This window comes from Nicotiana tabacum, chromosome 10, assembly GCF_000715075.1.
Source record: "Nicotiana tabacum cultivar K326 chromosome 10, ASM71507v2, whole genome shotgun sequence".
In the NCBI taxonomy this organism is placed as follows: Eukaryota; Viridiplantae; Streptophyta; class Magnoliopsida; order Solanales; family Solanaceae; genus Nicotiana; species Nicotiana tabacum.
In genome coordinates this window covers 17,449,872-17,474,000 of record NC_134089.1, presented here as the reverse complement: position 1 = coordinate 17,474,000, position 24,129 = coordinate 17,449,872, and the positions used below count along the sequence as shown (strand labels likewise).

The window sequence follows — 24,129 nt, the reverse complement described above, 5'->3', positions numbered from 1 at the left end:
GACGAAGCAGTGGCAGCGTGCGTGTGTGTTGAAGGAGAAGAGGAGGCAGCCATGGTTGGGGAGCTTAGGGTGGTTTGTTCATGGTGAGGGTGAAGAGAAAGAGAGGAGGGGCGGATGGGTTTAGGTTTAGGTTTAGGTTTAGAAAATGAAAAAATGGGAAGGGGAGTGTTTGGGTTATGGGGCGGACCGGGTCGACCCGGGTTGAAATGGACCGGGTCGTAGGGGAAGATTGGGTATCTTTGGGCCTGTGGTTTAAAATTGAAGAAGAGGCCCAATCCGATTTTCGTTTATTTTTTGTTCTCTTTTCTTATTGATAAAACTAAAATTAAATTATAAAAACCAAAATTATCTTAAAATACTAATTAAACTTCTAATAATAATTATCACCCAAAATTAAATATAAATAAAATAAAATCACACAATTTGGACATTAAATGCTAAAAATGCAAAAGATGCCTATTTTTGTAATTTTCATTCTTGTAAAACAAACTTAATTAATAATAATTGTAAACTTAAATCCTAAACGCAAATGCGACGTATTTTTGTATTTTTTTAATTAATTTATAAAATAAACATGCGTAGACAAATGCAAACAATACAAGAAAAATAACACAAAACTCACAACAATTGCAAACAAACAAAAAATTGTTTTATTTTTGGAATTTTGGGAGTAATTCTTATATAGGGCAAAAATCACGTGCTTAAAAGTAACACCAAAGACGGATAGTAGATGAAGAAGTAAGGCCAAATAAGGCAAGAAATCAAGAGATGATTCCATTTCTGGCCGAATTTGAAGGAGAAATGGTGACGGCGGGTTAGGGTTTGAGAGGGGAGGGGAGGGAGATGAGAGCGTTTAGGGGCAGTGGAGATGGAATAATGGGGATTAGGGTTGGGTTTGGTTAAGTTAAAAAGGCGGACGGAATGTCCTGATTTAAGGGGTTTCTGGATCTGGTGGTTTAATTGGTAGGGGTAATTGGGCTGATGGGTTTTGGGCTGGTATAAGGGTGTGGGTACGTTAATGTATTGGGTTGGGTAGGTTCGAAATTGACTAGAAAAAGGGCTAAATTTTAAATACCCAATTAAGTTAGTAAAGTAATTTATAAAAATAATTAATAGATAGTAAAAAATGTCATTTGTGCATGAAAATGATTTAAAATAATTACTTAATATTATAAAAATATAAAAAAGTTATTTTCTGTATAGATAACATAATTATGCATATATATGGGCTATTATTGTAAAATGTGCAATTTTGGCCTAAAAAATACAATTAAAAGATTTAAGCACTATATGGGCATAAATGATGAATTTAAATGCTTAAATCATCATAAAAATAATATGAGGGATAATTATTTGATATTTGTATAATAAAAAATGCAGAAATAAATGGACTTAAAGCCTTTAAAATTATAGAAGGATTGTAAAAACCCTTGGGCATGTTTCTAAATCTAATAACAATGTATGTGCACTATTTTGAAGATATATATGCGTATTTAAAATATATGAGGGAAAAATTGGGTATCAACACCTAGTAGGCTCGGTTCCTACGGGATTTAGTAACCTGAATTTCCCGATCTTATTGCCGATAGCAGTCCCCGGTTCGGGGAGGACCGTAGGCTTAAGGGTTTTGAACCCAACATTTGCTCTAAGTAACCTTTGACTATAATGTTGCTTATGCGAACGTGAACCAATGAAACATAGAAGGCCAATTTCTTTTATTATTTTGAGTCGTGTAAATAGTTGATGGTACAAAAGCTATCTGTCATAGAGAGAATGAGCTATGTGGGCATGATTTATTTGATCGTTTGACCCTTACAATTAATCATAATCTTCAAGCCTTGGTTTTCAATATCGAATAAGAATGCCTTCTACCTTCCCCAACTCAAGATTTTGACGTAGGGTGTGATGGTCCCCTACTATTCGAGACTGAACTTTTGAGGGCTCGAATACTGTTGATTTGATATGGATGGTCCGTAGACTCTGATCTCATACTAGTTTTGAAAACTAGGGTAGCACACTTTACTATTGCCTCGTTAAAAATCTCCCTGTAAAACTCACTTCAGAAGAAAATCGGTCCAAGAGAATAAGAGTGCAACACGTGCCTTCAGACCTAATTCTTAGATTTGGCTTCGACTAAGTACCTGCATGGGTTAGTTCAAAGTGTAATAAACTACAAAGAAGATTGTATTCATACCTTATCAGTAGTATCGTTGTAAGTGTGCCATATCCCAATGTTGGGTAATTGTACCCCATTTCTGAATTCGAGCTGGTACGAGCCTTTTCCGGTTATATCGATGACTCTATATAGTCCTTCCCAGTTCGAGCCTAGTTTCCTGTCATTCGGGTTCTTGGTATGTAGTGTAACTTACTTAGACCAAGTCCTCGACTTGGAAGTGTCGAAGGTTTTCCCTTCAGTTGTAGTATTTCCCCATGCTTTGATCTCGGGGTACGTGCTTTAGTGTCCGTTCTTTGAGCTGGTGTAATGTCACTTGCAACTTGTCCAAGTATCTCCGCACCCGGTCTTCTTTTACTTCAAATGTCCCATTGACTTACTTAACGATGAGAAGGGAGTCGTACTTGGCTTTGATCACCTCAACCTCCATTGATTTTCCTATTTGTTCCTCGAACATTCGGTTAACCAGACGTTTATACGTTGCATCGACATTTTTTTAATCCAAACAGCATTATGTTATAACAATAGGTTCCGAACTTAGTTAAAAAGAAGTGTTCTCTTGGTCATCCTGGTCTATCCGTATTTGGTTGTACATAGAATAAGCATTGATAGAACTCAGTGTCTCGTGCAAGGCTGTAGCATCAATCATTCGGTCAATGTTAGGCAAAGGAAATGAATCCTTCAGGCATGCCTTGTTCAGGTCCTTATAATCTACACACGTTCTAAGTTTGTTCTCTTTTGTAGATATGACCACTACGTTAGCTAGACAATCCGGATATTTAACTTCCTGAATGGAATTTATTTTAAGAAGTTTAGATACCTCGTCTTTGATGAATGTGTGTTTGATCTAGGACTGTAGCCTCCTCTTCTGTTTGACCAGGTGGAATTTTGTATCCAAGCTTAATTTGTGAGTTGTCACCTTTGGAGGGATCCCTGTCATATCTAAGTGGGATCAGGCAAAACAATCGGCATTAGCTTTACGGAAATCAATGAGTTTTTTCCTGAGTTCGGGGATTAGCCATGTACCTAGGTATACCTTTCAGTCTGGTCAATGCTCGATCAATATGACATGCTCAAATTCCTCAATTGTTGATTTGGTGGCATCGATATCATAGGATGCTATAAAGGATCTCGGGACCCCAAAATCATCTTATTCGTTTGTTGTGTGATCCCTCTGTTTCCCTAGCCCGATCGGGGTCGGGGCCGCTGATTGTTATTTAGTTTCTTTCTCTTCGACTAGTCCAATTCCTTTTGATGTTGTGATCGTGGGCACCGGGATCACCTCCTCTACATTGAATATCTCTTTTGCGGCTGGTTGTTCCCCGTAGATCATTTTGATTATGCCTAGGGTGGGAAAATTCAATGCCTAATGCAGGTTGAGGGCACTGCTCTCATGTTGTGGACCCATAGGCTGCTGAACAAGGCATTGTATCTCATATCCCCCTCGATCACATAAAATTCCATTTTTGGGTGGTCCCGACATTGTTTACTGGTAGGATAATTCTGCTCTTCTTCGTCTCACATGCCATGTTAAACTCGTACAATACTCGTACTGCCGGTGCGATTTGGTCCAATAATCCTAGTTGTTCTACGACTCTCCATCGGATGATGTTGGCCGAGCTACCTAGATCAATTAACACACGCTTAACTCGATATTTATTAATAAGTACAGATATAACCAGTGCATCATTGTAAGGTTAAATGATGCCCTCGGCATCCTCGTCGCTGAACGAGATAGACCCCTCCGAGGCGTAGTTTCGAGTGCGATTTTCCCTTGTGATAGAAACTTTGGTGCGCTTTATTGTTGGCCCTTCTAGGGCATCTATTCCCCCAATGATCATGTTGATCACGTATTGAGGCTCCTCCTACAAATTTGTTTATTGGAGTCCCTGATTTTTAGCTCGCTTACTTAGGAATTCCCGAAGATGCCCATCGTTGAATAAATGAGCTACTTCTTTCCTTAGCTGTCGACAATCTTCGGTCCTGTGACATTAGTACCGTGGTATTTACATACCAAGTGAGATCCCTCTGTGCGGGATCAGACTGAAGTGGTCTCGGCCATTTGATCTCCTTGATGCGACCAATGGCCAACGTTATACTTGCAGTGTCCATGTTAAAGTTATATTCTGATAGTCTCGGGGCTTCCCTGCCCCTAAGTGATCTATTGAAATCATTCTTATTCATCAAACCTCGGTTGTTAGGTCCTTGGTCGATTCTCCTATCGTTCTTGGCTGGGTGGTGACCGTATTCATTTCCCCTTCTACTAGAGCAACCGATCCCGAGCCAGCTTTTGCTCCTGGTACATAATTCTTTTAGACCTATCATTCACTCGATTAGGGTAAACAGACCCTGAGGGGCCCCCCAACTGGTAGTCCTTGACTCTAATTTTGACTGGTACATGTTATTAATGTTAGCCCAAGTAATTGTCGGGTACTCCACCAAGTTTTATTTCAATTGTTAAAAAGCAATGGAACTTCGGGGGTTGAGCCCTTGAGTGAACGGCTGAACGACCCAGTCATCTGCAACCGGGGGAATGTCCATCTATTCTATCTGGACCTCGGCACGAACTCCCTAAGTATCTCGTTGTCCCTCTACTTGACTTTGAAGATGTCTGAGTTTCTCGCCTCGGCCTTGATAGCACCGGAATGGGTTTTGACGAAGGCATATGCAAATATAGCAAATGAATCAATAGGGTTTGGATGTAAGTTATGGTACGATGTCATTGTCCCTTTGGATAAGGTTTCCCCAAATTTCTTCAATAATACCGACTCATTCTCGTCGTCTTCTAAGCCATTTTCTTTTATTGTGCACGTGTAGGAGGTCACATGCTCGTTCGGATCCGTGGTCCCGTTATATTTTTTATTATCGGGCATTCAAAACCTCTTAGGAATTTTCTTCAGTGGGAAAAGGTTTTTGAGTGAACTTTTTGGAATCGAGTTCTTTTAATATTGGAGGTGCTCGCAGGATTTGATCGACTCTCGAATTATAAGTTTCCACTTTCTTGTCATTTGCCTCTATCTTCTTTTAGCTAGATTCCACCCGCTTTGTTAGTGCTTCGAGCATTTTCTTCACCTTGGAGGTCTCTGCGGGTCAAAACTCGTTTGTTTCTAAGGCAATCCGTTTATCTTTCCTAGCGTCTTCTCTAACCTGCTTGGGTTCGGTCGCGTTTTGTGCATGATTTTGAGTCTCCAGTTGTGCTATTGCCACTTGCTGAGCTTGTAGCATTTCAAAAATTAATCATAAGCTAACTCCATCACCTTCCCTTTCGGGTGCTTCTCGAGGCGATGGCCGGGGTGGCCCGTAAATGTTATTTTCGGGATTAGTTGGCAGGTTGACATTGATGGCGACTTGTGAATTGGGGTCGATTGGGTCAGCGATTGGAGCACCATTAGGATCAACAGGGGGTACGTCATTGCTTGGGCACCACGTCATTATTTTCGCCGTAGTGGCTTAACTCAGTGTCAACGTTCAAGTGAGCAAACTGGGAATTTGACATTTTAAATAGATTTGAAATCAAACTTTAAAGAGCAAGGTTAAAATAAGGTGTGTTATGGAGATTCGAATCAAATCACCACTATTATCCTTGGCCCCATGGTGAGTGCCAAACTGTTTACCCTTATAATGAGTAACAACTGAATTTATACGTGGTTTAAAGGATATGTGATTTAATTTAACACGAATGATCTAAGAACAGTAAATAATTGAATAGGGAAAACTAAACAATATAACCAAATACGATGGATGATTAAGTCTAGCTTTGTGGTAGATGTTGGAAATCGGTTCCGATCCATACCTCGGAACGGGCTCGGTTGTAATTCAATAAACAAGCAGCTGAAGAACACTTTGAACAGTATATAGAGATCAAAAATTAATTTTGTTGCTTTGATATGCGTGTCAACAGTGGTTCTCAAAATAAAAAAGTCCTCCTCTTCATACAATAGGAAATTTTAATCCTAGTACAAGTCTAAATAAGGTAAAAATCTTTTTCTTCTGGTAAACCGTGATAGGCCGTTGATACCGGACGAGATTTGCACCGTAATATCCGGTTAACGGCAGATATCTCAGGCCCTCGTTTGTCCTTGCCAACCGTTTTTCCTCTAGTCTTAGTCTTTTATTTTGCTCGAACTCGATTCTTCCCATATTCGGCCTTGACCGGTTCTTGGCGCACCATTCATCTCCTTCGGGCTTTGATCTGCGGGATCCTTCCGCCTTTACATTAGGTCACGTCGGGTCGTGCTGTCCTCTCGTTTCTTCACCGAAAAAACTGGGGTAAATCTACTCCCGATTTTATCCGTCCACAGAATTAATCCTTAATTCCTAAGGGGCAGAGACCTAAGAGAAAACACAAGAGTCAGTACAACCTATTACCTAAAGACGAGAAGAAAATAATTTTTCACAGCCTTACGTACCAAGAAGTTTCCTATTTTTTAAGTTGTGGAGCTTATCCTAATAATTAAAGATATTAAAATTGGGTGTACTATAATTTAATGCAAATAACAACCTGCAATCACACTACTTTATGCAGATCAACAAAGAAAGATCTAAAAAGAGATGAAAAAAGAATAATGAGAGGAAACAAATGGCCATGTGTATGTATGCAACTTGTAGGACCCTATAATAATAATAATAATAATAATAATAATAATAATAATAATAATAATTATTATTATTATTATTATTATTATTATTATTATATTGGGTAAGGAATATCTCTTTTTTACATAGTTATGAATAGTCCAACTTAAACCTGCCAATATGTAGGGTCCAATTTGACCTTTTTCTTACCATTTCAGTAGCATATCAGAGGTAATTACTTCTTCACATTTTCCATGAAATATATATTAAGAGAAAAAGAAAGCACAAACAATTATATGATGTACTTCCTTCAAAAAATAGAAAAAAGATATTCTTCAGCTTCAAAAACATTTTTTAATATTTTACCTTATAATTAAAATAATAATAATAATAATAATATTTTTGGGAGTCAAAAGTGTGGCCAATGGTTAGTGAAATAGATGAAAATAAAATGTGATCACTATTAAAAAAAATTTAAGTGATTTCTTCTCACCTATCCAAGATTTGATGGACAGAGTTGCTTGATACTTCTATTAATGGGAGGTGATTATGAGTTAAATTTATAAATATGCATATGAGTTGGTCCATTTATCTCATATACTGATAGGATATAGTATATATATGGTGAAATAATCGAGATGAGCATAAGCTGACTTATATAGCAATATTATAAAATAATTTTTTTTTTATTTTGTGGTGTTAGGTTAAGTATGGGAAAAAGAAAATATAATGTTGAAAATCAAATTTTGCAGTTAATTATAACATATAAGATAACCATTATTTAGATATTGGTCCAAAAACATTTTACAAGCTGTTTACTGGAAAAAGTTTTCTAATAAATTATTAAATAACCACTTCTTTAAATAAGTAAAAGAACATTTTTGATAATCCAGTGGACAAGTTCTAAAACAAAAACAAATTTTAGTTCTACTAATTTAGTCCCTTGGGGAACTTCCGAAAAATTAGCATAATTTGTATACAAGGATGACATGCACAAATTGAAAAATAGTTTAAATTTTCGCTATTAACAAAAATTCTAAATTTTATTCAAAAAAAAAAAAAGGAAAAGGGTAAGAAAAAGATAAAGAAAGTATCAAGTGAAATTGGGGTATTTATTTTCCTCAAGGAGCTAGTGACTAACGAATGTGAAGCAAAATTAATGGAAAGAAACGTGTATCTTTTTATTTATTTATTTATTTCATCTTATATTTTTTTATTACTTTTGCAAATCGGCTGGTCAACAAAATAATTCAATTAAAAGTTTCAGGGTCTTTATATATGAGTTTGAGTTCCAGCTTTGGGAATAAAAAAATTAAATTAAATTAATTAGAATCTCAGTATTAAATATTAAATAAAAGAATTATTTATGATTAAAAGTCCAAGTAACAACTCAAGATGACACGTTAGATCTAAGCTTTATGAAAAAAAAATCACTACATTAAAGGACAGATCGTTGCACCAAGTATTTCGTATTCACATAGGATATGAGAAAGGATTGTATTCGAATGGTGTAATGTAGACAATATAGTCAAACTTCTTTGTAACAGTCACATTTATTCCGAATATTTTTGGATGTTATAACAAAATACTGTTATAGAGAACATATATTATAACATAACATGAAAATTGGTTCCGAGAAAAGCTTGGCTTTTATAATGAAGTGTTGTTATATAAGTATGTTGTTACAGAGAGGACTGACTGTATACTATAGTATAAATACTAGTGGCTGTTTTTACAACTCGAACACATAATCTATAAATTATACGAAGATAATTTTATCGTTGCTGCAAGGTCCCGCTAATAAAACATAACTACATTATTTTCTTTAAACATAAGCAGCAAAAAAACAAAAATTAAAAGAAAGATACAAAGTAGTGCCCTGACAAGTGATAATGCTTCCAACCAAACTAAACTTATAGCCCGTTTGACAAGTTTTGCAAAAATAAGCTTATTTTGATGAGAAGTATTTTTTTCGAAAGTGCTTTTCTCAAAAGTACTTTTGGCGAGAAAAAGTTTTTATTTGGCTAATTAGTTTGAAAAGCACTTCTGAGCAACAATTATTATTTGACCAAGCTTTAAAAAACTATTTTTAAATGTATTTTTCTCAAAAGTGCTACTCAAAAAAGTACTTTTGAAGAGAAGCTATTTTTTATGCTTCTCCAAAAATGCTTCCGTTTCTCCTCAAAAATACTTATTTTTTTCCTTTCAAAAGCTTGGCCAAACAAAAAAAAGTATTTTTGGCCAAAAATACTTTTGACCAAAAATATTATTAGCAGTGTTAGAGTCCTTTCCACACTCTAAAAACTCCATTTTTACCAAATGCTTCACTTTCTCTTTCAACATTTACTCAATTTATTTAAGTAAAAAAAAACATTCCCTTTCTCTTTCTTCCACTCCAGAAACATATAGCAATCATTCACATTATGTAGTTCATTTATTAATCTTATTTATGTGTCAGTGAAACTTGGTTTTTTCCTATTTTTCCATTTTTCATTTCTTGAATAATATATGCTCTCAGCTTTTTAGCTGAGTCTTTTATGATGTTCCCATCTTCATAGTTTTGTTCTCTTTTCATCAAAGAACAAGATTAGAGTAAATGGAGTTTAGATTTTTCATCTTCTTTCTTTGGTTTCTTTTTCTTCTCATTAATGGCAGCCAAGCACAACCAGGTACTCTTCTGCTTAAATCTGTCTGCTTTTTTTTTTTAGAAATATTAACTTAATATGTTTTCTGGGCTTCTAGATTTACTTGTTCTTTAGTTCATGGGTTTCTGCTGCTTTGGGTTGTACCTTTAGTTAAAATATTTGTGCTGATTTTTTTTAATTTTATTTAAAAGGTCTGTTTCTTTGTGTTCATCTTGTACTCGGATGTAGTATATCTGCTGCTAGATGTGATTTTAGAAGCATTTTAATCCTATTGTTTTTTTTAATGATACATAATGCATATACATAAGTACATGGCTACATGCATACATACATACATATATACATATAGTGGCGAAACTCAGAATTTTGCAAAGGGTATTCAAGGTTATATATATATAAACTAATTTTTAATCTACATACATATATACTCAGTGTAATTTTTCCATGAAGGGTGTTCAATACTCTATATATACATATAGACATACATAATTAACCACAGAAATGGTGTGTAGGAATGGTACCTGTGAGTGAAGTCCTTTTTGGTAGGGAGCGTGGCGAAGCTAGTAATTTTCTCAAGGGTATTCAGATTTGAAAAAAAGTGAAAAAAAATTCCCGACAAAGGGTGTTCAATATGTGTTATATACCTCTAAAACGTAATATTTTACCAATATATATCGTGCAATTTTTTGACGACCTTGTGACCATGTGGCGTCGCCACTGCCCACAATGGGCTTTCTATGGCACGAATCCGGATTAGTATGCCAGTAGGTTCCAGACACTCCGGAACCTACTGGCATACTAATGTAGTTAGTATTTACTGGAATCCGGATTACTATGCCAGTGGTGCTTTTTAAAAAATCAGTACTATTCATTAAGGTACTTAATAGTACATTTGAAAAGGAAAATGGGGAAAACAAAATGAAGAGTAGGAGAAGTGGAGTGCTTCATTTGTCTCATTTCTTGGTGTCATATTTAAGGATGTACTGTAACTACTTAGATGCATATTCATGGAATATATGTTTTGTGGTGCTTATGTATTCAATCTTGAAAATCTTATCTGAACCTGTTAGCGTTTTATATCGTTGACTATCTGTGATACCTCCGCAAAAGGAAATCTAATTGAAGAACTGACTTTGAGCAGGAAAAAATTCAATTTTTTTGGAGGATAGATCTTAAGACTATGTTGAATAGCGTTGTCATTGACAGAAATTGAATTGAACTTAACTTGCTACAAATGCAAGAAATATTTCTTGATCCCTATGTTTAGATTGTTACATGTAAAAGACTAAGCAGTTATCATTCTTTAATAAACCTTTACGTATGGTTGTGAAAGTTGGTGGAAATATATTCATGCACTGCTGATAGATTTCAAACTGTGAAACAGGTTTTGTAAGTTTAGATTGTGGAGGTAAAGACAACTTCACAGATGAACTTGGTCTCGAATGGACTCCTGATACCCAAATGATAAGTGGAGATATAGCTAATATCTCTGTATTAAACGAGACTAGGACACAATATATGACCTTGAGATACTTTCCAGCCGATAACAGAAAGTATTGCTATACACTTGATGTGATTCCCAGGAACAGGTACCTTGTAAGAGCAACTTTTCTATATGGAAACTTTGATAATAACAATTTCTACCCAAAGTTTGACATCTCACTTGGGGCAACTCGTTGGGCTACAATAGTTATTTCTGATGCTAATACAATGGAATACCAAGAGTTAATATTTCTGGCCACAGACCCTTCAATAAGTGTCTGTTTATCCAATGCAACTACTGGGCAGCCCTTCATCTCTACACTTGAGCTCCGGCGTTTTAATGGTTCAATATATATGAATGAATTTGAAAATGATTTTTTCATGAGCGTCTCCGCAAGGATAAATTTTGGTGCAGAGAGTGATGATCCTGTCAGGTATGTCTCAGTTCTTCAGTTACTGTCGCAGCTTCCAAATCGTTGTTTTTGAATATTCTTAGAATATGATAGCTATCTCTTATCGTAATCTGCCCCTAATGTCCTTGTTCTTGTAGGTACCCTGATGACCCATTCGATAGAATATGGGCGTCTGACACCATAAAAAAAGCCAATTACCTTGTTGATGTTGCTGCTGGCACCGAAAGAGTTTCAACCAAAATGCCAATTGATGTCAATACTGTAAATGGTGAAATGCCTCCTCAGAAAGCAATGCAGACTGCTGTAGTAGGAAGAAATGGCTCGTTAACTTATCGTCTGAATCTCGATGGTTTCCCTGGTTTTGGATGGGCGTTTGTCTATTTTGCCGAAATTGAGGATTTGGATCCCAGTGATACTAGGAAATTTCGGTTGGTCCTCCCTGGAGATCCTGATATCAGCAAGCTTGTTGTTAATATCCAAGAGAATGCACATGGGAAATATCGTTTATATGAGCCAGGCTATTTCAACTTATCTTTACCCTTTGTGTTATCTTTTCGTTTCGGAAAGACAGCTGACTCCACCATGGGACCCCTCTTAAATGCTATGGAAATAAACAGATATGTGAAGAGAACTGGTGGCTCTTTAGATGGTAAAACAATGTCTTTCTTTGAGCACCTTTGTTTCATTAGTTCAAGATCTAATTAGGCATGTCCATTACACTTTTCCATGAGTTGCAGGACCAGTTATTTCCAGTTTAATTTCGCGTTACTCTTCTGCCAATTGGACAAACGAAGGTGGTGACCCATGCTTACCAGTCCCATGGTCCTGGATCCGTTGTGACACAGATATCTTACCAAGAATAACATCAATGTAGAGTTCATTACTTTATCTTCTTTATGCTAAGTTTCACGCATTCAACTTTCCACACTTTTCTTATGGAAGAAGTCTTTTAATTATATTTCGACTTTCTACTTGGCATTACTCTCTCAACCTGAACCTGTGAGCTAATGCTTCATCACTGTCACCTTTGGCAGTAAATTGTCGGGAAAAAATTTGACTGGAAATATTCCGCCGGAGTTGACAAAGTTGAGCGGCTTAGTTGAGCTGTAAGTCAAAAATTAATTCTTTCAAACGTTCCTTACACCATCTGCAGATGCTCCTTTCTTCGTTTTCTGCTGCATTGTAATAAATATGCACCAATGTTCCTACTGCAGCTGGCTGGATGGGAGTTCACTGACTGGTCCAATACCTGATTTTAGTGGATGTCCAAACTTGCAGATAATGTGAATCAAAATTCCTCTTTCAATTCCTTCTTTTGCTATTCTTTTTAAGCAGATTGAGTGGTGAATCTCATCATTATTCTTCTTGCAGACATCTTGAGAACAATCAGTTAAGTGGAGAGCTTCCTTCCTCCTTAGAAGGCCTAACAAGTTTGAAAGAACTGTAAGCTGCACAATTATCTTCGTGGATAAATGTGAAAAAGATTTTGCTCCACTTGCATTTTCTTTCTCTGATTTTTGTTTTGTAGTCAAAAGTATTACCTCTAGGGAAAGTTTTCCTCTCTTTCTTAATGAAAATTATGATTGCAGGTACGTTCAGAACAACAGGTTAACTGGAAGCGTGCCATCTGGTCTTCTCAATAACGGTGTCATTTTGAAGTGGGTATCATTTCTGTGCCAAGTGTTTTGTTTCTGAGGTTACTTCTTGCATCTTATGATGATGCATAGGTCTTGTACCATAGTAGATTTGAGGTTGAGTTTATTTTTTATCGTACTATAGACCTAAAACTGAGGTGAGTCTAAATGGAGCGACATGGATATCAGGATTCATATAGCTAACTCCAAGGGATTGAGGTGTAGTTGTTGGTATATTGTGCCAGTCTTATGCAACATCTTACAGAGAGATGCAAATGAGAAAAATCCTTACTATTTCACAGAATGAATCCAGCTCGTGGTTCTTATTTGAGTGACTCTATTGGCCGTGCATACAAAGTGTCTTCAGCAACTAAAAGTTTTAGTTACTATGCTCAACTCACTGCTCTAAATCACAAGTCTTAAGTTCCGCTGATAATCATGCTGCCTTTAATTTCTCAAAAAAAAAGAACATTTTCTGATTGTTTACTAAATCTGCTGAAATTTCTGCATTCTCTTCAGCTACACTGAAAACATTAATCTTCGCAAAGGGGACAGCAATCACAGCCGTAAGAAAATCATCATTGGATCAACAGTTGGGGCTTCCGCTCTTCTTCTTGCTACTATTGCCTCTTGCATACTATTGCAAAAAGGAAAAAAAAGCTCTCCCAAGCAAGGTGTGATGCGATGCTTAATTATGTCATATTCATAATGCATACAAAACATTGGTGGGACTCACATTGTATATCTGCTTCTATTTTAGGCCGCCTCGAACAGAATTTACCTCCTCAAAGGTTTGTCTCTTCCTTTGGGGATGCTGCAACAGAAGCAGCACACTGCTTTACATTAGCTGAACTTGAAGAAGCGACCAGGAACTTTGAAAAAAAGGTTGGATCAGGGGGATTTGGAGTTGTATACTATGGCAAATTGAAGGATGGGAAGGAAATTGCCGTCAAAGTTCTTACCAATAATTCCTTCCAAGGGAAGCGAGAGTTCTCAAATGAGGTAAGTAGGTGGATGTTCCTATTATATTCTAGAAGCTTGTTTACACTTTATGACATTTAAAGGAATAAGAAAAAAGATGGAACTGCAGTTTTAGTCCTCAATTTGAAGTCTAGCTATTTTAAATAGTGAGGGAAACGACTTGAAGGAGTCATTTGACGTTAAATTAGTAAGTCTTGAAGAAACAAAATTGATTGTTTCATTACTGATACTTATCTAAGCTATTATCAAGTTTGCCTGTTTGCTTGATGATCGGCATAAGCATGGTCTTAAATGTTGAGTACTGACTTTGAGGCTAAAAACCCATTATTATCTGTATAACCTTTGTGAGGAAGATATAGGTGTTTTTACCATGACACTAATCCTTTTCTATATTTTATGACTGAAGAATCCATTGTTTTAGTTTTGAAGCTTGGGGATAATGGGCCCACTCCTCTACCTCTTCACTTAAATACTTAACTTGGCGTCTACCTTTCTCCTCCACTGTACTACCTTTTCCGTTGAACCGAAGCCCAGGGGGCTACCGTGATACTTGTATTTATTTTTGCTTTTCAAGTCTGCATAGCATCTCAGTATTATTTGGTGAATCACATAAAACCCAACTCCATATTAGCAATATATGAAATATGTATGAACGGATGAAGAAAGAGAAATATTCTACTTGAATTGAAATGAATTGCTTGAGCTGCTAAAGTGAGAGTGGCTAAAAATAATTGGATGCCTGCAAAAGGAGGCTTTGTTGGTTAGAGGATTATTTTTCATCTTTTACTTATAAACAGTAGAAGGTGCATAATTTCTACAGGATTAATTCAACGCCAGAGGATATTTTCTCAGCAGTGCGTTTTCACACTCATCAAGGGTGTGTTTGGTATGAAGGAAAAAAAATTCCATGGAAAATAAGTGGTTTTCTTGCTTATTTTCTGGTGTTTGGTTGCTTACCAGAAAATATTTTTTGGAAAACATATAATCTAGGCAAATATTATAGGAACAGGGGGATGAGCGGGGCGGTGGGAGTCTGAGAGACGGCGTGGGAACGGTATTGGGGGTGAGGCTTGGAGTGGGGAAGGTTGAAAGAGAGTATGGAAAATATTTTCCTCTTGGTACGGAAGTCATTTTCCTCCATTTGAAGGAAAATGAGTTCATAAGGAAAATATCTTCCAACACATTCAAGCCAACCAAACATGGGAAAATTGAAAAACATTTTCCTTCATACCAAACACACCCCAAATGTAAATTCGAAAAGGTTGCAGGCCATCCGAACCTGCTTTCTTGACCAGCAATGGATTAGAACCTGATTAAGTTTTTTGGGCGGTGCTGCAATTTTTTTCTTTTCCTTTTACATGGTGCAATTTTGGATCTGGTGCAAATTAGAACCATCTCAAGTTTATATGTGGCAAATTTACAGTTTCCATTCCTATTGAGGATTTTACTTCTTGGAATAATGAGTACATTTTCATTGGATACTTAAAATGTGAATACATGATATTTGACACAGGTAGCTCTGCTTTCAAGAATACATCACAGAAACCTCGTACAGTTTCTGGGATTTTGCCAGGAAGATGGGAAGAGTATCCTAGTGTATGAATTCATGCATAATGGAACTCTTAAAGAACATCTCTATGGTAAGTTCATCTATCACTTTAATTACAGTAAGTTTTAAAAACTGGATCATGCTCAATGTGTATAAACATCGGCAGGTCCTCAATTACCTGATCGAAGTATTAATTGGATCAGGCGCCTTGAGATTGCTGAAGATGCTGCAAAAGGTTGGTGAGAAAGGAAGAGGTAACTTTTTTTGGATTAGAAGAGAAGCAAGTCTTTCTAATTTGTGTTACTCTTACGCTTTTTTTCAGGAATCGAATATCTTCACACGGGATGTGTCCCGTCCATCATCCACAGAGATGTGAAAACTAGCAACATTCTGCTTGACAAGAATATGAGAGCAAAGGTTTCAGATTTTGGTCTCTCCAAACTTGCGGTAGATGGAGCCTCTCATGTATCGAGCATAGTCCGTGGAACTGTAGGATATCTGGATCCAGAGTATGCATTCTTCTCTGGAATTTTGAACTTTTTATTTACTATACAAGGTTAAGCAACAACCGCATGTTATTTTATTCCACAAATGTTTACTGCTATGTGTACTCTTAATTTGTTGATATACCGATTTAAACTTTCTTCTGGTGCTATTTTCGGAATAAGACAGTTTTATTTATGAATATTAAATGGTGCGAACAAAGCTAGCGCTACCAATATCCTTATTCCCAACTTGAGTTATACACCAGTTGCAAAGCTGTGGGGAAAAAGCAAATCACTTGACTATATGAGAAGTTTCCCTAGCACAAGCCTATCTTCTAGCAGTTTTACTTCACCCTCTAAAAAGGCCGAATATAAAGGACTTGCCAGAACTGCAACATCCTATGGAAAGGGCCTTGGTTGTAGTATGCTTTATTTGTTTATTTATTTGGTTCTCAATACTAGGACATATCTAGATCAGTTTCTTTCATTCAATCATCTATATGAAGCCTCTATATCCATTCCACTCCATTTATGTCTGTCTCATTCTACTACTCAAAACTAGAGGTTCTCTAAATCTCGCACCTATTCCTGCAATTGTTACAATGATCTCTAACCAGACTTTTCTTCCATTGTGTTTGTTCACTTCCTCAACATTAATAAAATTTCTTTTCTAGTAGTGATAATTACAGAAAATGACTTTGTGCACAATTCCTTTCCAGGAGTATCGACAATTGATGCACCACCTTCTCTTAGTGAAAGTTTTGATTTTTTCTCAATAATTTCATGTGGAATCACATGATTTAAATAAAAGAAAAAGAAATAAATCCTGATAAGAAAGTGTAGAATTGTTAAAACTGGCTGATATGTTCTTTCTACCAAAACTATTTTGAATGCTTATGAATTCTACCTGCAGTTAGGTGGCTAATGCTTCTCCCAAATTGTCTTCTCCTAATAAGTCATATGTTCTTAATGACTTGTATATTGACTCTTTTAATTCAACTTCAACACAGATATTACATTTCGCAGCAGTTGACGGACAAAAGTGACGTTTACAGTTTTGGCGTCATTCTCTTGGAGCTAATATCTGGTCAAGAAGCAATTTCTAATGAAAAATTTGGTTTGAATTGCCGTAATATAGTCCAATGGGTAAGATTTTATTTGATTATATGCACTATCTTTTATTACAATATGCTAGTAAATTGTCACCTTAATACTTTCTCCCTTTAAGATAAGTTGCTGCTATCTTCTGTTTTTGTTTTAAAAAATAAAAATAAAAAGGGGCAGTCTGGTGCACAAAGCATCCCGCATTCGCGTAGGGTCCAGAGAAGGGCCATACCCCAAGAGTTGTGATGTAGACAGCCCATCCTGATGCAAGAATTAGTGGCTACTTCCACGACTTGAACCCGTGAGCGATATGTCACACAGAGACAAATTTACTTTACTGTTGCTCAAGGCTCCCTTTCTATCTTCTGCTTTTTAAATAAGTCCTATATTACCTTACCATTAAATGATTTCTTATGTGTCTCTCCTCTAGGTTTTTAATGATTTAGTTAGAATATCTGGATAATCTGCATTAATACTTGATGCATTATGGGAAAGAATTTATACATTCAGCATTGGTACTCCTTCTGCATTTACTGGACTGATTCTAATACTTTCTGCTTCTAATCGTCTAGGCAAAACTACACATTGAGAGTGGGGATATTCAGGGTATTATCGACCCCACTTTACACAATGACTATGATATCCAATCAATTTGGAAGATAGCTGAGAAAGCTTTGATGTGTGTCCAACCCCATGGGAGCATGAGACCGTCGATCTCAGAAGTTATCAAGGAAATCCAGGATGCGATTGCAATCGAAAGAGGTGCAGAAGCAGTAAGGGAAGGTAGTTCAGATGATATATCAAGGCATTCGATGCATTCATCCCTTCACGCGGGCTCAATGGACCTAGGTGCAAGTGACCATTACTTGTCAATTGATGAGTCTATCACGAGACCAACAGCTCGATAAGTTTTTGTTCCTCTGACAGTAGGTTTTTGTTCATAAAATGGACCATTGATTAACTTGTGTTATTTCCAATTCATTTTGCCATATTCACATATATCTCACAGTGGCTAGGATTTCACAATTGATGTTGTTGACACCTTCTGTTAGAAGCAAAACATTTCTTATGCTTTGTAAAGGCAAGTCATTTTAGGCCATTGTTAATTTTACATTTTTGATTAGTGAACCAAGAGAAAAAAGTGTAAGCAATTGTACAAGAAAATGCCTGCTTCTATTGCCCTTGTAGTAGAAATTCCTCTACTTTTTGTTTTTGGGTTGCTCTTCTTATCTGCCGTACCCCCAATCCTCCTTCATACGAAGGCATCGTAAATATACACATCAAATCAAGATCAAACAAAAAGATTCTCCATTCAATTTGAGTGGCTGCAGACATGTATGATATTGGAATAGTTCAATGAAAGAAGAAAGTTAACTTTCTCTATGAAATGTCATAAGTGATGAGAACTATAGATAGCAACCTAACCGAGTACGTCATAATTGAGAAAGGGAAGACAAACCTCCCTCAGAGCCAGAACTTTTATCATCTGGGAAGAGTGAAAAAACAATCTGATTGACAACACTGAGCATGGGGAACAGAATTAGGGGTGGGAGAAGCTAAATGGAATTTGGTGGAAGAGGGACCTTAAGGTTGGCCTTGATCCTTACTCTCATCTAGCCACCCCCTCCCCCTTCCCCATACGCAATCCTTATCCCTACCTTTAAGAAGGCAGAGAGGTTGTTTCCGGTTTTTTGAGCTTAGTAGTTTTTATGTAAATATACACAAACACCCTGGCATTGGAAGTTTGATTGATTGTGTAGCTTGTGAAAGACTAGTTGAAAGGGGTTAAAAGGGATAGTCATGTTGGCAAAGTTATTCGAAACCTTGTACTAGTAACATAGTAGATATACGGCGAAACAATTAAGGTGCACACAGATTGGTTCGGACATCATCGTTAAAAAGGAGAGCCATGTGATGGGAATATGCAGTTAGACTGAAACAGTCCAAACACAGTCGGACAATTGTTATAGTAGATAGTCACTACTCCTAGTATTATTGATCCGTGATTGGCCCCATGTCCTACTGTTGATAATTGCTGCAGTGTTGTACTACAAGCTGTTTACCCTACTGCCATTTCTGCTAGTTGAATTGTTGGCACCACAATGGAGAAGACTAGACATTGTACAATCCCTTTGTTGCTAACATAAACTATTAAAAAGACATGTAGCTACACTAGACTATGGGGTCGTTTGGTTTGTGGGGTAAGGGATAATAATTCCTGGATTAGATGCGGGATTATTTTATTCAGTGTTTGGTTGAATTTTTGAATTTTGGTATTACCAATCCCAGGATTAATTAATATTACAATTGGATACTATTCTATCCCATAGTGAGGGTAGGATAATAATCCTGGAATTAATTAATCCCGGGATAAATACTAAAATGACAAAGATGTTATTCTCTAAGGCTTTTTCTCCAAAATCTTTTAAACAATCCGAGGTTAAAATTGAAAATAAAAATTTATCCCAACTTATCTAGCATACACCAAACACAAGTTTATATCATATCTCGTATATCTCATTTTTAATCCAATGAATCAAACATTTTTTAATAAAAATATATTCACTAAATAATCCAGTTATTATTTAATAACCGTATTATAATCCCATTATTGTTATTCCGGGATAACTTGTTCTCCCACCAAACAACCTAAAGGATATAGTGTAATGGCAAGAAATAACAGTCAATGTGTCGGATTAGCTAACAAGCAACAACTCCAAGAAAGGCCTGAATATACAATAAATCGAATTCCTGTGACCAAATTTCAATGGCAGTCGAAATGTCAGTTTGAATTTCAGTAATCTAACTATAGCGTTTCCTTGCTTGACAACTAATTATGTATAAAGAAAGTAAATCCCCACTCTCTACTCTCTACTCTCTATTATGCGAAAATATATTTAACCGCATTCGTTCGGTGTATGTAACAAGTTATATTATAGTTAGGTGGTAAAATAACATGAAAATACAAATCAATTAACCAGAGATGGACCTATCCTTTATGTAGGGGTCGCCGGGCTGCGTTAATTTCGGAGAAAATATATGGAGATATTATTTTAAATAATATATATATATATATATATATATATATATATATATATATATATATATATATATATATATATATATATATATATATATTGGTTGTAAATTTAAGACTCAAAGCTTAAGCAATTATATTAGTTGATTTGGGAGGGGGTTAACTATGGTTAGTAATAATTGAATATGCAAACATATGTCACAAATTTATTCGCCTAATGCAAATATTGAGTACAGATAATTATTTTCAACCATGCAACCTCATTGAGACTGACAATACGATGGTTAGGTGATAAATGAGGCAAAAATATATGACTATCAACTATGATTTTTCAACCATGCAACCTCAATGAGGCTGACAATACCATGGTTAGGTAAGGATGTGCATAATTTGGTAAATATCGAATTATCATGTCGAAATCGAAAATATTGGTATTTGGTATTTGATATTTGGTTTAAATTTTTTCAAAAATTGGTATTAGGTATGGTATTTGATAATCTAAGAAATAATACCGATACCGTATCGAAATATATATTAAGTTACATTGTCACGACCCATTTTCTGAACAAGTCGGGACCGGCACCCAATCACTAACATGACCGAGCGAACCATCTGCGCTTATCAAATTTATTATAACTTCAAACTTTATATGCCACAAGGCACTACTGTGACCAAATACTTTTAAATAATTTAAATATCTAAAATAAGCCAACTTCAAAACTTTATTCGTAGTAACCAATAAAATACCGCTAAGTTATTATCGAAAACATCTGAATCTTAATCCACCGACTGTGTCTATGAAGCCTCTACTGATAAACTGACGCACTGCTCAGGACATGAGATTTCCTGGTCAGTTCTCTAAGTAAACAAAAAAATAACTAAATAAAAGTGACTCTAAGAAATATTTCACGAACAAAAGCGGAGCTCACCAATAGCACTGGAAGGGAGGGAAGTCCTAAGCTGTAGCCTGCTCACCTGCAAAACTGGTTCCTACATTGTACTGCAGACCAACGTAGGTTCCCAAAAGAGAACATCAGTACCATCCATTGTACTTAGTGAGTCTCAACGACAGGGGATGAAACTTTAATAACATATACATTACGAGCAAAGATTCTAAATGCATATAAGGCATAAAACTTATAAGAACAACTCTAAAATAATTGCATAATCGCAGTTTATGAATATTCTAAAAGAAATTCTTTTCTTTTTCTTTCTTATAAAAAAATACTTTACTTTATACTTTGGGAGTTCCAACTATCCTGACTTGTTTCTGTCTTAGTCACTCTGTGATCGACATGGGTTCGATCCCAACCTGATCGAATAGGCCCAATCCAGGAGGTGTCATTCGCTTCATGGTTCTCAGCGCTCATGTATCATACCTTAGCTTAGCTAAGTAAATTCTCAGCAACGAGACCCTCGGCTCGTGTGCTCCCTACTTTGGCACAAGTAGTTTCACGAAGTCAACGTCTTGGTCAGGACCCTCGGCCTGAACGATGACCCCTTTTCAGAATAAAGGATACTCCCAAAAATCTTTTCTTTCTAAAACTTCTTCTTGTGACTTTTCAAGTCTAAATCTTTTCTGGAACATCCAACAATACATACTCTTACTACTATCCTTAAATGTAAAGCATGACATAAAAATGAAATAAACATTTAAAAGTATTTCTAAAGATTCTTGCTTCTTCATAAATTTTCAACATAGAAATAGCATATAAGAAAACACAAAAATCTGAAAATTTATGCACATATATCATAATAAATCATCTAAACTTTTGCTAGAACAATTCTAAGTTAATTCGCTCCAATTAAGTAAATATAAGCTCTTTTAAGCAATTTATCGAACACCTTGTATGCGTGCTTTTGTGAGTTAACCACTTTAAAAAATGGTTATATCAACTCACCTCAAAACTTCTCGAGCCAATATGTATGCCCCAATTGGACACCAGTCAAACAATCGATTCTACAACAACCAGTGCATTTTAATCAAATTTAAAGTTTCACACCTAAACATGAAATTTATTGTTGATATAGAGGAAGAAGGGAATTAACTATTCAATTCTTACCTATAACTACTATAGGGTAATTGACAATAAGGAATTTTATAAACCTGAGTTCAAAAATTTGTGATTTGTAAAGAACACTAAAAAAAAATTCGTTGATTGCGTGAGTCATTGCCTCTGTTTCGTAGTCTTTGCGCTTGTTGCGTGAAAGAAACAATGTTCTGTTTCTCTATTTGGAATAAGGCTTTTTAGCCTTCCACATGAATGAACAGAAGTCAGTTCGTATAAGGCTGTCACGACCCTAACACCGACTCGGTCGTGATGGCGCCTATCGTGAAACTAGGCCAACCGACACAATTTCCGAATTAATTATTATTTAATAAAAGTCATTTTTAAGCCTTTAATTAATTAAATATCTCATAATGTAAGTCTAAATGAACAGTGTGAAATAAATACACAAGCCCGGCATCAGGGTGTCACAAGTCACGAGCATCTACTAAGGTCTGAATACAATGAAGAGTCTGAAAATATACTAAAACAATCTAAGGAAGACAAGAGGGAGAAGAGCAGGGCTACGAACGTCGGACATCATTTTTAAGCCTTTAATTAATCAAATATCTCATAATGTAAGTCTAAATGAACATTGTGAAATATATACACAAGCCCGACATCAGGGTGTCACAAATCACGAGCATCTACTAAGGTCTGAATACAATGAAAAGTTTGAAAATATACTAAAACAATCTAAGGAAGACAAGAGGGAGAATAGCAGGGCTGTGAATGTCGGGAAGCTACCTTGCTAACTCCGATTACTCTGTCACTGAGCAACCAACACCCGCTATCGGGTTCAGAAATACCTAAATCTGTACACACGGTACAAGGAGTAATGTGAGTACGCCAACTCAGTAAGTAATAAAAGTAAATGAAAGTTGAGCAGTAAGAAAATACGTAAACCACATCAAAACACTACAACAAATGCGGGACATTCCCAATACAGTACAGAAATCATTTACTTCGTAAATCATGCTCAGTTTCGATAAAACCTTTTAAAACAATTTTTCAATAATTTCAAACGAGTGATAAAAGAGTGAGTAAACATGATAGAAACGTAAAAAGCCCCTCGGGCAAAACATGTACCATAAACTACCCATCGGGCATAATATCAACAAAACCAGCCCCTCGGGCTACCTCATAATCACTCGTAATCAACCCCTCGGCCATAACATGAATCAAGAACCGCCCCACGGGCAAACATGGATCAAGAACAGCCGCTCGGGCATCAATATGAAACAACAACAGCCCCTCGGGCTACACATATCACTCACACTGGGTACTCGCGCTCACTGGGGGTGTGCAGACTCCTGGAAGGGCCCCTTACGGCCCAAGCGTAATAACAAGTCATCTCGTGCCATAATCAAACAGGATCTTGGCCTCATATCAAGCCACCTCATGGCGTAACAAATCAGGCCCTCGGCCTCATAATCATAAATCAGTACAACACCGCTACGACGCGCAGCCCGATCCCACAGTATTCTCACAACACAGGCCCTCAGCCTCACTCAGTCAGAAATCTCTCATGCCACTCGGGCAAAAGTAAAACATGATGCTCAACCCAAAATATCATTTAAAATGTCAAAACGGAGTAAATATGGTTGAGTTATGAAAACAGTAGAATACAGCACGACTGAGTACAAATATGAAGTTAAAACAGTGAGGAATAATAGTAAAAATCCCCTAAGGGTCCAAAACAGTTGACACGAGGACCAAATATGGCATTTAGCCCAAAACAGGATAATACTTTCCAAAACACAATTATAGCAAACAATTTTCAATCAAATACACAGCTTAATAGTCATACGGGACGGACTAAGTCACAATCCCCAACGGTGCACGACCACATGCTCGTCATCTAGCATGTACGTCACCTCAAAGTAGCACAACGATATGAGATCCGGGGTTTCATACCCTCAAGATAAAATTTACAATCATTACTTACCTCAATCCGAGTAAAATCCTACTCCAAAATGTCTTTGCCCCTCGAATCGGCCTCC

General features: G+C 36.4%; 1 protein-coding gene across 2 annotated transcripts; it reads left to right on the top strand.

Moving 5' to 3' along the window:
• The first annotated feature begins 9,042 nt into the window (after positions 1–9,042).
• Positions 9,043–18,252, top strand: LOC107795092 (putative LRR receptor-like serine/threonine-protein kinase At1g67720). 2 transcript variants are annotated; one of them, XM_016617669.2, is made up of 15 exons: positions 9,043–9,417; positions 10,778–11,309; positions 11,426–11,937; positions 12,026–12,158; positions 12,323–12,394; positions 12,503–12,571; positions 12,660–12,731; positions 12,878–12,946; positions 13,442–13,596; positions 13,683–13,924; positions 15,417–15,543; positions 15,619–15,687; positions 15,775–15,961; positions 16,948–17,083; positions 17,614–18,252. In XM_016617669.2, the coding sequence occupies exons 1-15, from the start codon at positions 9,345–9,347 to the stop codon at positions 17,947–17,949; spliced, it is 2,784 nt and encodes a 927-aa protein (XP_016473155.2). In that variant the 5' UTR covers positions 9,043–9,344; the 3' UTR covers positions 17,950–18,252. The 2 variants fall into 2 exon arrangements, with proteins under 2 accessions (XP_016473155.2, XP_075078741.1); XM_075222640.1 differs by having other exon boundaries at positions 13,683–13,928; positions 15,421–15,543.
• Positions 18,253–24,129: the final 5,877 nt, after the last annotated feature.